At 42.3% G+C, this 12,758-nt stretch overlaps 1 protein-coding gene across 2 annotated transcripts in view; it reads left to right on the plus strand.

Annotated features, from left to right (window-relative positions):
• The window catches only part of ZNF804B (zinc finger protein 804B), a 312,662-nt gene that overhangs the window by 280,925 nt on the left and 18,979 nt on the right, over positions 1–12,758 (plus strand). For both annotated transcript variants that reach the window (XM_079948269.1, XM_079948268.1), the window contains one exon: positions 5,294–5,437. In XM_079948269.1, the coding sequence (XP_079804395.1) occupies positions 5,294–5,437 (144 nt within the window). The remainder of the gene's footprint in view (positions 1–5,293; positions 5,438–12,758) is intronic.

Genomic DNA, 12,758 nt, shown 5'->3' on the forward strand with positions numbered 1-12,758 from the left:
CCCTCCCCCCCCCCCATGACTGTATGTTGGGAGGAGGGCCCGTATTAAAACAAGAGTCTGCCGCTAAGTTGATGCTAAATTTACAGTCATATTTACTCTGCATGGTGAATGGGCTTTGTGGAAAGAGACATGCTATTTCATATGAGGGAGCACTGCCCCTAAATGTTTGTCACTTGGGACTTGGTGTTTAGTTCAAGATTTTTTAAATCCCCGAATCTTATTTATTGAGACTCTTTATCTATTTTTGACAGATTTAAGATTTGCATTAAAAAAATAAATATATAGTGGTGTTCATTTTTTGCCAGTCAGAATGGCAATTTCAAATGGCTGGGAAACGTCCTCTGAATTTTCCTTGCAGCTATGGCATGCCTGTTTTTGGTGAGCATTGTAACAGTGGTTAACTTGCAACATCAGAAAAAAAAAATCCTTCTGAGATAGTGTGGTTTTCTTTCATTTGCTTTATTAACTCAGGCGGTAAAGGCTTAAGATCCTTGAGTGCATATACACACACACAATTCATTTTAGGAAGATTTTCTTTTTGTCCTTGCCATAATCTCTGGTTTATTTTATACATTCGTTTGTGCCTGAGCACACCTGGCACACCCTCTGCACCTCCAAAGCTTAGGGTATATACATGGATGCAGTCTTCCCTGCCCCCACTCTTTTTTCCATGGAGTTTGCTCCATGATCTCTCATCCAGGTACCGACCAAATCCAGACCTTTTTCATTTTAGCAACATTTGACACATCATGTGACCTCAGGCCATGCCCTGTGCTCAGTAGTACCCCATGCTCAAGAATATTCACTGAAACCTCGTAGATATGTGCTATTTCTGACCAGATTGCAGGAAGCCACTTGGTGGTGGCAACATGACTTGAACTCTTTTTAGCTAACCTTTCATCAAAGAGGGTGGATGTGACAGCTGTGGTTTGGAATGAAAGAGAATTGAGAGGTCCCCGTTTCAATCTAATAGTTCTTGGCTTTTGAACTCACATGCTGATAAGTAAGGATAATAAAAAGGGAGACTCCTGAGGAAGTTTCTAGATGGTCGTTCCAGCAAACTCTATCACCTTCACCTTCAGATAGGGTAGCCATGTATCCTACTTGACAGAAGACAATCTTCTATTTGAGAGGAGTCCCCCATTTGAAGAGCTGTCCAATCCAAAGCTAGTATAAAAGATGGGATGGGGAAAACAATACAAAGGGAGAGGAGGAGCTATAAAATTTCCCTTCAACATTTAACACCTGGAGGTCACCTGCTCACCTCCCACTATGATGAGATATATTGTATTCAGTGCTTTTCTTTGGGGGGGGGGAAGGTGCTGGTACTGTGTATCCTTGAGTACCCCCAGGGGGGGAAAGAACTGAATGTATTTCTGTTTAAATTATAGCAATTATTAGTTGCATCTTTACATACAAGTTGGCACTGTGTTCTCTTTTGGACGATCTTGGTGTAACTTTCCTAAGGCTAAGGAATGAATTGGGCTGTGAACCCCACCTCCTTAGTGTTACATCTTGAAAAACTACAAATTGTTGCAGTGCGTCATGTAATGTAATTTGTTGTTGTTGTTGTTGTTTAGTCGTCTTCATGACCCCATGAACCAGAGCACGCCAGGCACTCCTGTTTTCCACTGCCTCCCACAGTTTGGTCAAACTCATGCTGGTAGCTTCGAGAACACTGTCCAGCCATCTTGTCCACTGTCGTCCCCTTCTCCTTGTGCCCTCCATCTTTCCCAATATCAGGGTCTTTTCCAGGGAGTCTTCTCTTCTCATGAGGTGGCCAAAGTATTGGAGCCTCAGCTTCACGATCTAATGCAGCCTGATCTATAGTGCATTTGGCCTGCTGTTTTAAACACCAAGAGCATGTTTGTTCCTTTTGGTTCAAGATGTATTAGAAAAACATAATTGTCCTCCAATTTAGCTCAGCAGCTAACATGTATGAAATGGCAGGCTGTGCACAGCACGGTGCGTGTGCATTTATCTATGTGTTCAGTTGAGACAAGATGCCTCCACCCACACAGTCAGGAATTAACTTCCCCGAGGAAGGTGCTGAACCCTGAATAATGACAACATCATTGACTCACACTAAAATCATTTCAAGCAGACAACCCCCTAACAATGGTAAAAGGGGGGGGGGAGGAATAAGCATGATGCTTCACCGGAGACAGGTACTAAAAAAATAGGAGCTGTGCCTGGTTGGAGCATATATAAAAGCAGGAATCTGAAAGAAGCGGCAATGATGGCATTCTGTAAAGGGCATTTTTCTCCCGTTCTCTCTTTAGAGAAATGCATTTGGAACAGAAAGCTGACCAGGTTGCTTTCTGTCAATGAGTAGGAGAGGAGTGGGGTTGAGGGTTTCACACCTGCCCCACTTTGGCTTGTAACAGCCTCCACAAGTTGGTGCCTAAAAACTGATAGTGATGAGCCTTCGTGGGAAGAAGAGACTACAAGTGGGAAGCCACCATTGAAAAGACCCATTCTCATGTTGCAATCCTTGCGACCTCCCATGAAGGGGGCACACAGAGAAGGGCCTCAGATTATGATCACAGAGTCCAGATCAGTTCATGTCAGGAAAGGCAGTCTTGAAGTATTGGGGTCCTGAGCTACATAAGGCTTCTATCCTCTCTGCTGCTGCTCTGTTTTGACTCCGGAAATTTTAGGTATCCTTGTGTTCAAATAAACACACCTGTATTTTTATTGTATTTTTTATATTTTGTTGGAAGCCGCCCGGAGTGGCTGGGGAAATCCAGCCAGATGGCCAATGTATAAATAATATATTATTATTATTATTATTATTATTATTATTATTATTATTATTATTTGCTCTGAGAGTTTTGCACTGATACAATTGTTTTAAACTAACAAATACCGTATTTTTCGCTCTATAGGACACACTTTTCCCCCTCCAAAAATGAAGGGGAAATGTGTGTGCGTCCTATGGAGCGAATGCGGGCTCCTTGGCTTCAGCGATAGCAACGTGAAGCTTTCGAAGCGTAGAGGGAGCGCTCCCTCCGCACTCCGGAGGCTTCGCGTTGCTTGGCTTCAGGGATAGCCACCTGAAGCCTCCGGAGCACAGCAGGAGGTCCCGCTGCGCTCCGGAGGCTTCGAGTTCCTTTTGCTGAAGCCAGGAGAGCAAGACTCTCATGGCTTCAGCGAAGGGAACCTGAAGCCTCCAGAGCGCAGCGGGAACTCACACTGAATTCCAAAGGCTTCAGGGATAGCTGCCTATAGCCTCCTGATCACAGCAGGAGCTCCCGCTGCGCTCTGGAGGCTTCGGGTTCCTTTTGCTGAAGCCAGGGGAGCAAGACTCTCCTGGCTTTAGCAGAGAGGGAGAGCTGCGCAGCGCCCCTTCAGCCAAGCGGGAGGAGAAATGGAAGGGGCTCCGTTTCTCCTGCTGTTTTGCTGAAGGGGCACTGAGCAGAGAGGGGGAGATTTTTTTTCTCTCGTTCTCCCCCTCTAAAATAAGGTGCGTCCTATGGTCGGGTGCATCCTATAGAGCAAAAAATATGGTACATTCACCCTGACATTCAATGGTTTCATCACAGATGAAACACAAGGTAATTTTCAATGAAGTTCAAAGCAAGAGATAAGAAGCTTGATCATGACAATTATTGGTCAGTTGATTTAAAATAATTGATAACCTGCCCTTTCTCCATATGGGCAAGATACAACAAATAAAATTTTCAAGCTACTCCTGTTGTTTCAATTGGACTTCATCTTGCTGGATTATGCCCCACTAACTTTAAAATTACGTTATTGATTGAATAAGAATGTGCACTTCCTGTGTCTTGCCAGTCTCTTAGTGGCTTATTTATCTTATTTAATCAATTCGTAGCAGAATTGCTATTACTGCAACCCAAAGTTGTTCTCCTAATTTTAAGCCTTAAGGAGTCCCTAACTTTCTTGTTCCCTCTAGGCACCTTGCCTTACCTTGGCTTTAAAATAGGTTCTCAGCTTTTATAGTACAGTATGGTAGCTGAAAGCTTTGACATGTAAAACACTCATTGGCAAAACTAGCATTCCCCGAGAGCCTTAGCTTATTCCCCCAGCACGTGTACACATTCATACATTTTTGCTTCTCTTAGCTGTGCTGATAAGGGGATTAGTGGCCATAATCATTGTACTGTAACATCCTGTCATTATAATGTTTCTCTTTCTGTGCTCTTGTTCTTTTGCATTGTTGAGTGCTGTTTTAAAGTACAGCTGAAGGAGTAATTAGTCTAGAGGGTAAATGCTGCTTTAATCTGCCCGCAAAGACTGACGTCCAGTAAAAGGCTCGCTTGAGTTTCTTTACATCAACCTGAAGAGCATTTTCATATCACTGCAGTGGTTTTTTTTTCCACAACAGCGAGTGAGTCACGCATCTTACCTTTGAGCCATTGATCAGGCTTAGCGGTTTAGATGCTAACTTCTTACTACAGACCTCCATGGTACTGCTAGAACCCCATGACCCAAGATATTTTGCTGCCTAAGGAAAAATAGCTAATGGCATCACCACTTCCCAAGTCGAGATGCAGATAGGGATAGGTGTATGCAATTTTGCCTAATTACACATTTTTGAAGTGCTTTCCCCTAAAGTAAGACATTTTGCATGTTATTTTCACTAGTATATTCATCTGTATGAACAGTATATGCATTTTGCATGCATTTTCTTGCATTGCAAAATTTGGAGAAGTGCACATTTCAGAAGATGGCTGTGTTTTGGAAGGTTTGCATTTAAAGGTGAATAGAATCTCATTTCTCTCTCATACTTAGATGTAGATTGCCCAAGACTGGCCAAATTACAGTCAAACTAGCCAGTTTCACTCTGAGACACACCTTTGCAGGTATTTTATTGTTTGATTATGTGCAGGACCACTTCCTATTTTGCATTGTGACTGCAGTGTGCAGGGAAGCATTGGTTTAATCTTTCCCTCCCCAGCTGTGATCCTGACCACAAGATTGTGCTCCATACCACAAGCAGGGTTGGAAAATAAGCTACCGTTGTTGTTTTGATATCTTGCCTCTGCTTGCACTGTAGCAGGTGGGGTGTGTCTGTAATTTAAACAAAGAAAAGACTCTGGCATGCTTCCAAACCATGCAATTTGGTTCCATTTTTTAAAAGAATACCCCACCAGGACTTCTCCCTGGGAGTAAAAATATGTCACTCAAAATCAGCTGCCTGAGACAGCTGCCTCACTCTGCCTAATGGTAGGGCTGGGAAGTACATGGGACTTTGTGGTGAAAAACTGGCAATAACCAAACTGGCAATTGGAAATAACCAAATATTTTTCCTCTCCCTCTGCCCTTCTAGGATTTTGCTGAAAAGGAGAAGGCAGCAGCAAGGGCTCTAGAGGATGTGAAGGCTAACTTCTACTGTGAATTATGTGACAAGCAGTACCATAAACACCACGAATTTGACAACCACATCAATTCCTATGATCATGCTCACAAGCAGGTAAGCCTAAAAAGTCATTCAAGATATAGCCATGTAAAATACGTAGGGTGTACATATAGAATCTTAGAATTGTAGAGTTGGTAGCTTCTTTTTAATTTATTGTGTCATATTCCTGTGGTGACATGCTCTCTTACATGACATGACAAGTTGCACCAATTCACATGACTAGTTGAACCACTTGGTATCAAGTAATATTATTTTTGGAGTGTGAGCCAGCCTACCATGTAATATTTGCAAGTATTATGATATGGGGTTGGTTTCAGTGTTAAATTGCTTCTATGTTTCATGTGTGCATTTGTGCGTGTTTTTAATTGTTTTTATAAAAAAAATTCTTGGGTTACAAAAGTACATACAGCGTCTCTACTTGCAGTTCATAGAATTTGATCTACAGATCAGTCATATTTGATTGGATACATTAATATTATAGACAGTATAAAGTTGGGGGAGAAGAGAGGAGGGTAGTAAACTTTAATTCTTCTACATCAGACATAGACAAATTCCGGCCCTCCAGATGTTTTGAGACTACAATTCCCATAATCCCTGACCACTGGTCCTGTTACCTAGAGATGATGGGAATTGTAGTTCCAAAACATCTGGAGGGCCAGAGTTTGCCTATGCCTGTTCTACATAGTGTATGTGTAAGGTTTTTGTGTCCGCATCATGCGGGCAGGTTCCATTTCTATTGATTTATTAGTTTTTGTTGGCGGTGAAAGAGATTGGGGGGCCCAGGGCATGGTTGGTTGCCTTTAGTTGACTGCAGTAAGTTTGGTTTGTGTGTATGAGGGGAAGGGGGCTGTTAGGTCCACTTAGCCCTATTGATTCATATGTTGTTGGTGGGTTCCAGTTGTTGTCTTGTTGAGCTGTGTATGTAATTATTACATAATGTGATATACTCATGTAATCAGGCAGGTGCACCTATGTCTTAAGACACTGTCACCCTTAAGAAAACATGGCTGATCGAGGGTCAGTTGTGTTAATTGCATACCATGGTCCCAATGAAAATCCCCACTTGTGCTGCTCTGCACCCTGGGATGGATGTTTCTGTTCATGGGTCACTATGGTATTGATAAATACGTTCCAAATATCATTAAATTTGTCCATACATCACCTTTATCTGAAAGTGATCTGTTCATAGGTTGCAAGAGTTGTCATGTTGTCTATCCATTTATCGGGGAGGGGGGCGTATTTTTATGCTTCCAATGTAGATTTATTTTGTTAGTAGGGAAGTTTATTTCCCAGGGCTAATAGCAGCTGGGCATTGTGGGATTTTCTATCAAGACCTCAGCAGGCAGGGATGGGTTATATCCCCACTCCTCGTGTGCTGAAGTCCTGATCCTGTAGCTCCCTGCTATTTATTTTTAAAAGCAGAAAAATGGACATATTAATTGCAATCACACAATTAGAATCACATCTGGTTTTCCCAGTAAGATTCAGGCGGGGAGCCGACTGCTTCAAGAGACACTCACATACATCACAGAGGGGAAGGGATGACTCCACTTCTCCCCTACAAAGTCAAATACAACCCATAAGCTATATATGGCAGACTACTGAAAAGTTTGCCGAACATTAATGTTCTTGTGCCTGCCTTTGAGGGGAACAGATCTGCTTTACTTGTCGCTGGCCTATTATGGATGCAGTTCAAAGAACTTTGGATCAGGCTATTAATTTCAATTCTGAACAGGGAGTAGTTGAACTCCAAAGGGATCTTCTTTTGCATTCTCTTGACTAGTGTTTTCTCTTTCCTCCTTAATATCCTGCTCATCGCCTTACTCAACAGCAAATCAACTTCTGATTACAGGTTCCAATGCTCATGAGGGACATGTTGTTGATGAAAGTCGTGAATTTCACGAGTGTAATCAAGGCCACAATTTTGGCCCATTGTTTCCTCAGACAAAACTGGGTTAATCATGAATTCTTTATTTTTTATATATTATTTAAAAAAATCAGCTAGTGCCGTTCTCCACACCACTCAATTAGTCTATAAAAGGCTGGTAATGATATAAAACAAAAATGGTTTCAGATCCAAAACATGTGAAGTTAATCCTATAATCCCTCTTCCCTATACAAAAGGATTTATTTGCAGCTTCAGTTGCTTTTTCTACTTGTCAGAATTTTCCGGGCTCAGATCGATCCATTCTAAGCATCAAAAATCCCTTTCTTTCTTTCTCTCTCTCCCCCCCCCCCCACATATCCCTCATGTTTCTCAGCCTTAGTGATTTATGCAAAACAGAAAATGGAATGTTGATGCATCAAGTCAGTTTGTCTTGGCTGCTCTCCATCATAAAAGATCATGGTTAAAAGCAATAAAACTCTTTTTAATTTTAAAACTAGATTTAGTGCTCTGGGGGGGGGAGGGGGGAAGACAGATTGGCAATGGAAGGAACAAATGGCCTATATTTTATAAAACAAGCTAAACTTCATAGAGAAATGACAGCACATGCTTCTCAGCACTGCCCTACGAGGTATGCTAATGTCCCTGATTAGTGCACCCGTAAGGGTGAGAAGATGCGCATCAAAAAGTGGCAGGTTTGCACTGTGATTCTATAAACACTTACCTGGAAGTAAGTGCCACTGAACTCAATAGGTAGACAGGCTAGTTAATAATAATAATAATAATAATAATAATAATAATAATAATAATAATAATTTATTTATTTATACCCCGCCCATCTGGCTGGGCTTCCCCAGCCACTCTGGGCAGCTTGCAACAAAATGTTAAAATACAGTAATGCATCAAACATTAAAAGCTTCCCTTCAGACGTCTTCTAAAAGTCTGCTGGTTGTTTTTCTCTTTGACACCTGATGGGAGGGCATTCCACAGGGCGGGGGCCACTACCGAGAAGGCTCTCTGCCTGGTTCCCTGTAACTTGGCTTCTCGCAGTGAGGGAACCGCTAGAAGGCCCTCGGTGCTGGACCTCAGTGTCCGGGTAGAACGATGGGGTTGGAGATGCTCCTTCAGTTGTTAAAATTGCTAATTATTTGATGGTGGTGGTCGTGGTGGTGATGATTAGCTAGGAATGAGTCAGATTCTATTTCCTAGCTTTCATATTTCCCTGATAGGTGGTACTTTTTGTTTTGTTTTGTTTTGTTTTGTTTTGTTTTGTTTTTTAAACCCATTGGCTTTTAAATAAACATCTCTCACATATCCACGGAAATGGATCTAGCTTTCCTACCATGCAAAGTTCCACTGCATCAACCACCACCCAGGAAATCATACGACGGCGGTGCTCTGAACTTCATTCTGCGTGATACTGTAGTTGGCTCAGATTCAAGGCCAGAAGCCAGCAGCAACTCCCCTGCTCACACATTTTCTACTATAAATTCAGCAGCAAAGTGTTGCTGGACTACAGCTCATATCATCCTGGCCCACTGGTCCTGCTGGCTAGGGTTGAATGGACTCCATCTCCAGTAACATCTGGCAGGGTCACCACAATGGCTACCCTATTAGGCCAGGGGTCAGTAACCTTTCTGGGCTCTGTGAGCACATTTGCAAATTGAAGGAACTGTTGTGGGCGCATGGAGGGTTTTTGATGGGGGCGGGCTCCCTCTCCAGCTGTACCTCCTCACCCCCTAAAAAACCCTCCTACACCAAAACTAGGTCCCCCTTTCGAGGTGGGGACAGCTGGTGAAATTGAGAGTCCGAAGAGGGATCTCAGGAACATTTCCACCTTGGTTTTCGAACAGCTTAGTTCTTGAACGTTTTGGCTCTCGAACACTGTAAACCCAGAAGTGACTGCTCCGGTTTGCAAACTATTTTTGGAAGCTGAAAGTCCGATGGGGCTTCCACAGCTTCTGGCTGGCTGCAGGAGCCAATCAGAAGCCGCACTTTGGTTTCTGAACGTTTTGGAAGTCGAATGGACTTCCGGAACAGATTCTGTTTGACTTCCAAGGTACGACTGTATTGCTAAATGCAATGCCACACAACATTGCATGTTTGCATGCTATTCTTTTCCTAAATTGCAGATGAAGAGAGCTTGCTATTTACAAGTGTGATAGGTGAGCTGGTTCCCCACAAAAGGCACTCTGTTGCCTGGGGCCTGTGCCGGAATTGCAGGCCCAGATGCACAGCTTGCAATTTAGCTGATGTGTTTTAACTATGAAATGTCAGCCTACCCTTGATATATGTCACCAACACACCCAAATGAATTCCAGTTAATGAATTAATATGTAAGACATGTCGAAAAGCTTGAATGAGTCTCCGGAAAGAGAGCCTGGCTATTAATGAAACTTAAAATCAACGCTGTTCGATACAAACACAGCAGCTGTTTGTACAACATGCCTAGTTGCATATGAGGGCAATACTGAATCCTAATTACCCTAAAGCTTGTGCTAATATTTTTCCATAAAGGGATGCAGGGATTTAAACGATGAAGGTAAATGGTCTCTGATGGACGGAGGCAGATTTTAATGTTTCGCTTACATATCTGCATCAAACAAATTTATTTATGCACCCTTCCCAGCCCTTATCTTTCTATGTGAATGTCTTTTGGACAAGTTATCTAAATCTACACAAAGATAAGTCAAAAGAAAGACTTATTCATTCATTTTTTCGGTTTATTCCCCATCCTTCCCCACCAGGTCCCAAGGAAGGGTACAACAATGTAATTTTTAGTTCAATTTAAAATTTGGTGTTAAAACAGTTAAAACAAATTGCAGTCACAGAAATAGGGTGGGCCCTGAAAACACATACTTGGTCAAAGGCCAGAGTAAGGATGTGTATCTCCACCACATGGTGTAAACAATACAATGAAGGTGCCAGGTGCAACTCTGGGGAGGAAATTCCACAACCGAGGAGCTGCCACATAGAATGCCGACTCCCAGGCCACCCCCAAACTTCTGAGAGGGTCTGAAGGCAAGGAGATGACCTCTTTGCTATTTGAGGCCTAACTCATTTAGGAGTTTAAATACTAATGTGAGCACCTTGAATAGGTCCTGGAAATGAACCAGCTAACACTGCAGCTGTTTTACACCAGTGTGGTGTAGTGGTTAAGAGCGGTGGACTCGTAATCTGGTGAACCGGGTTCGCTTCCCCACTCCTCCACATGCAGCTGCTGGGTGACCTTGGGCCAGTCACACTTCTCTGAAGTCTCTCAGCCCCACTCACCTCACAGAGTGTTTGTTGTGGGGGAGGAAGGGAAAGGAGAATGTTAGCCGCTTTGAGACTCCTTCAGGTAGTGATAAAGCGGGATATCAAATCCAAACTCTTCCTCTTCTTCTTCTTCTTCTTTTAAAATGGGGGTTGTATGAGTTCTGAAGTGAACCCCAACCACTAATCTGGCTGCTGCATTTTGGACTTGTTGAAGTTTCGAGGTCACCTTCAAGGGTACCCCAACATAGACTGCACTGTAATAATAATCCATTTTGGAAGTTACCACAACACGGACTACCATCTCCTTCCACAAGGGGCAAATATTGGCATAAAATTGTTCATAGTGGCATTTTATATATTCATTTTATTTTATTCGTTTATTGTTAAATGGCATACCACTTTCCCTTTTAAAAATACTAAAAGCGGCTCGCAACATGCAGGGATGGAGGGGAGGCGGGACTAAAAACATTTGTGCAATAACCACAGTAACCAAAACAACAGACATTGGTCATGTTAATGGTGTGGAAATGTCTGGGCAAGCAGCCAGTTCTTCATCTCCCTGATCACCATTAGGAATGCATTCTGTAGGCGGAGGTGGATTTAGGGCAGTACGACCAGTTCCCTCACACTGGGTGCCAAGCTGAGGAGGGCACTGCAAGCCATCTCAAATATGATATACTGCATGCACAGAACAGAAAGTGAAAAATAGGGGAATGACAAATTTGGGCTCTCATGGAGCACCACTGAAATTTGAATGGCCGAAGTCCGCCCCTGCTGTAAGGTGGGTGCAACTGCTGAAAAGACCCTTTCCTGGACCCCACCTAACCAAACTTCTGTATGCCATGATGCCATCAGGAAGGGGCCCATCCAAAGACCACAGTGAACATTTTCTACATTTTGAAAATATGCAGTGATGGGAAGGTCTAATAGCCCTATGACATCTCTGAAATGAATTCTATATATTATGCTCCTTACTCCAATTTCATCTGGAAATGGAAATCAATGTTATATATGCTTTTCTAATGCAACATGTTCATTTCTGGAGTATTAATTTATGGCAGAGTTCTTCCAAGATACTTAACTTGTACATTACTGCAATCACATTTATGGAATCAGTGCTTGGATAGCAGAAATAGAATTATCAAATGCCACTGAACACAGTCTAATGACTTGTTATGACTTGAGGCAGCACATTCCCATTTTAAATGTCAGTTTATACAAGTCTTTATTTTAAACCCACAAATCTATGCCATTAGATGGGCCTTATTAAGAACCAACACACCTGATTCGATGTGATTGCTTTGTTACTTTTCTCATTATGCAAATAAATTAGCAGGCGTCATCCCCGAAAACTGCATGTTGTTTAGAATAATGAGATTGCTTTCATTATCGGAACTTCAGAAATACCTAGCGAGAAGTGGGAAGCTACTGTTAAATGCAACGTCTAGATAAGTTCCATTGTTAAATGTTAGATGCTGTAGAATTAAATTCGCTACTTTTTTAGACCAAATGCTAATTAACATGTAAATTAGCAGTTTAGCCCTCTTTAAAACCCAGGGGACAGTTAATTTCATAGCTGATTGTCGTCCGCTGACTTTACAGCAATTTGAAGTATTACATTATACAAGGAACTACAGAATTCTGTTATCAAATTCTAGAATCTCAAGCTAGCCTTGCGTGTCAGAGGAAGAGTTCTATATTAATAATTGTGCTATCATCTTTTTTTTCTATTTTTCTCTATGGGTGCACAGTTTTGAATAATGAAATCTCTTATGTATCATGGAAGGATTAAAAAAAAATCCATTGTAGGCAAGTAGATACTGATATAAAAGAAGCATCTTAACAATGCAGGCCTATATATGTCTACTCAGAAGTAACTCCCATGGAGTTCAATGGGACTTAGTTCCAGGTAAGTGAGTGTGGAATTGCAACCTTAGGGCTATATTTGATGTACACATGCATGGGAGTAAGGTCCATTCAATCCCATGGAACTAGGGATTGTTTTCTGTTCTGCTCTATATTCCGCACGTGCAGCAATGTTTCTGCTCTGCTGCACTCTTGACCCACCTTCAACACAAACATGCACTTAGGGACCCATTTCATTTCCCTTTTTACCATACATTTGTATGGTGGTGGTGCTGTGGTTGCGACCCACCTTATATTGGGCCACAACCCAGTACTGGTTCCCAGAACACAGCCCACAAGCTGGCCACTCACTTTCTGCTAGCTGAA

This window comes from Podarcis cretensis (genome assembly GCF_951804945.1).
Source record: "Podarcis cretensis genome assembly, chromosome: 12".
NCBI lineage: Eukaryota > Metazoa > Chordata > Lepidosauria > Squamata > Lacertidae > Podarcis > Podarcis cretensis.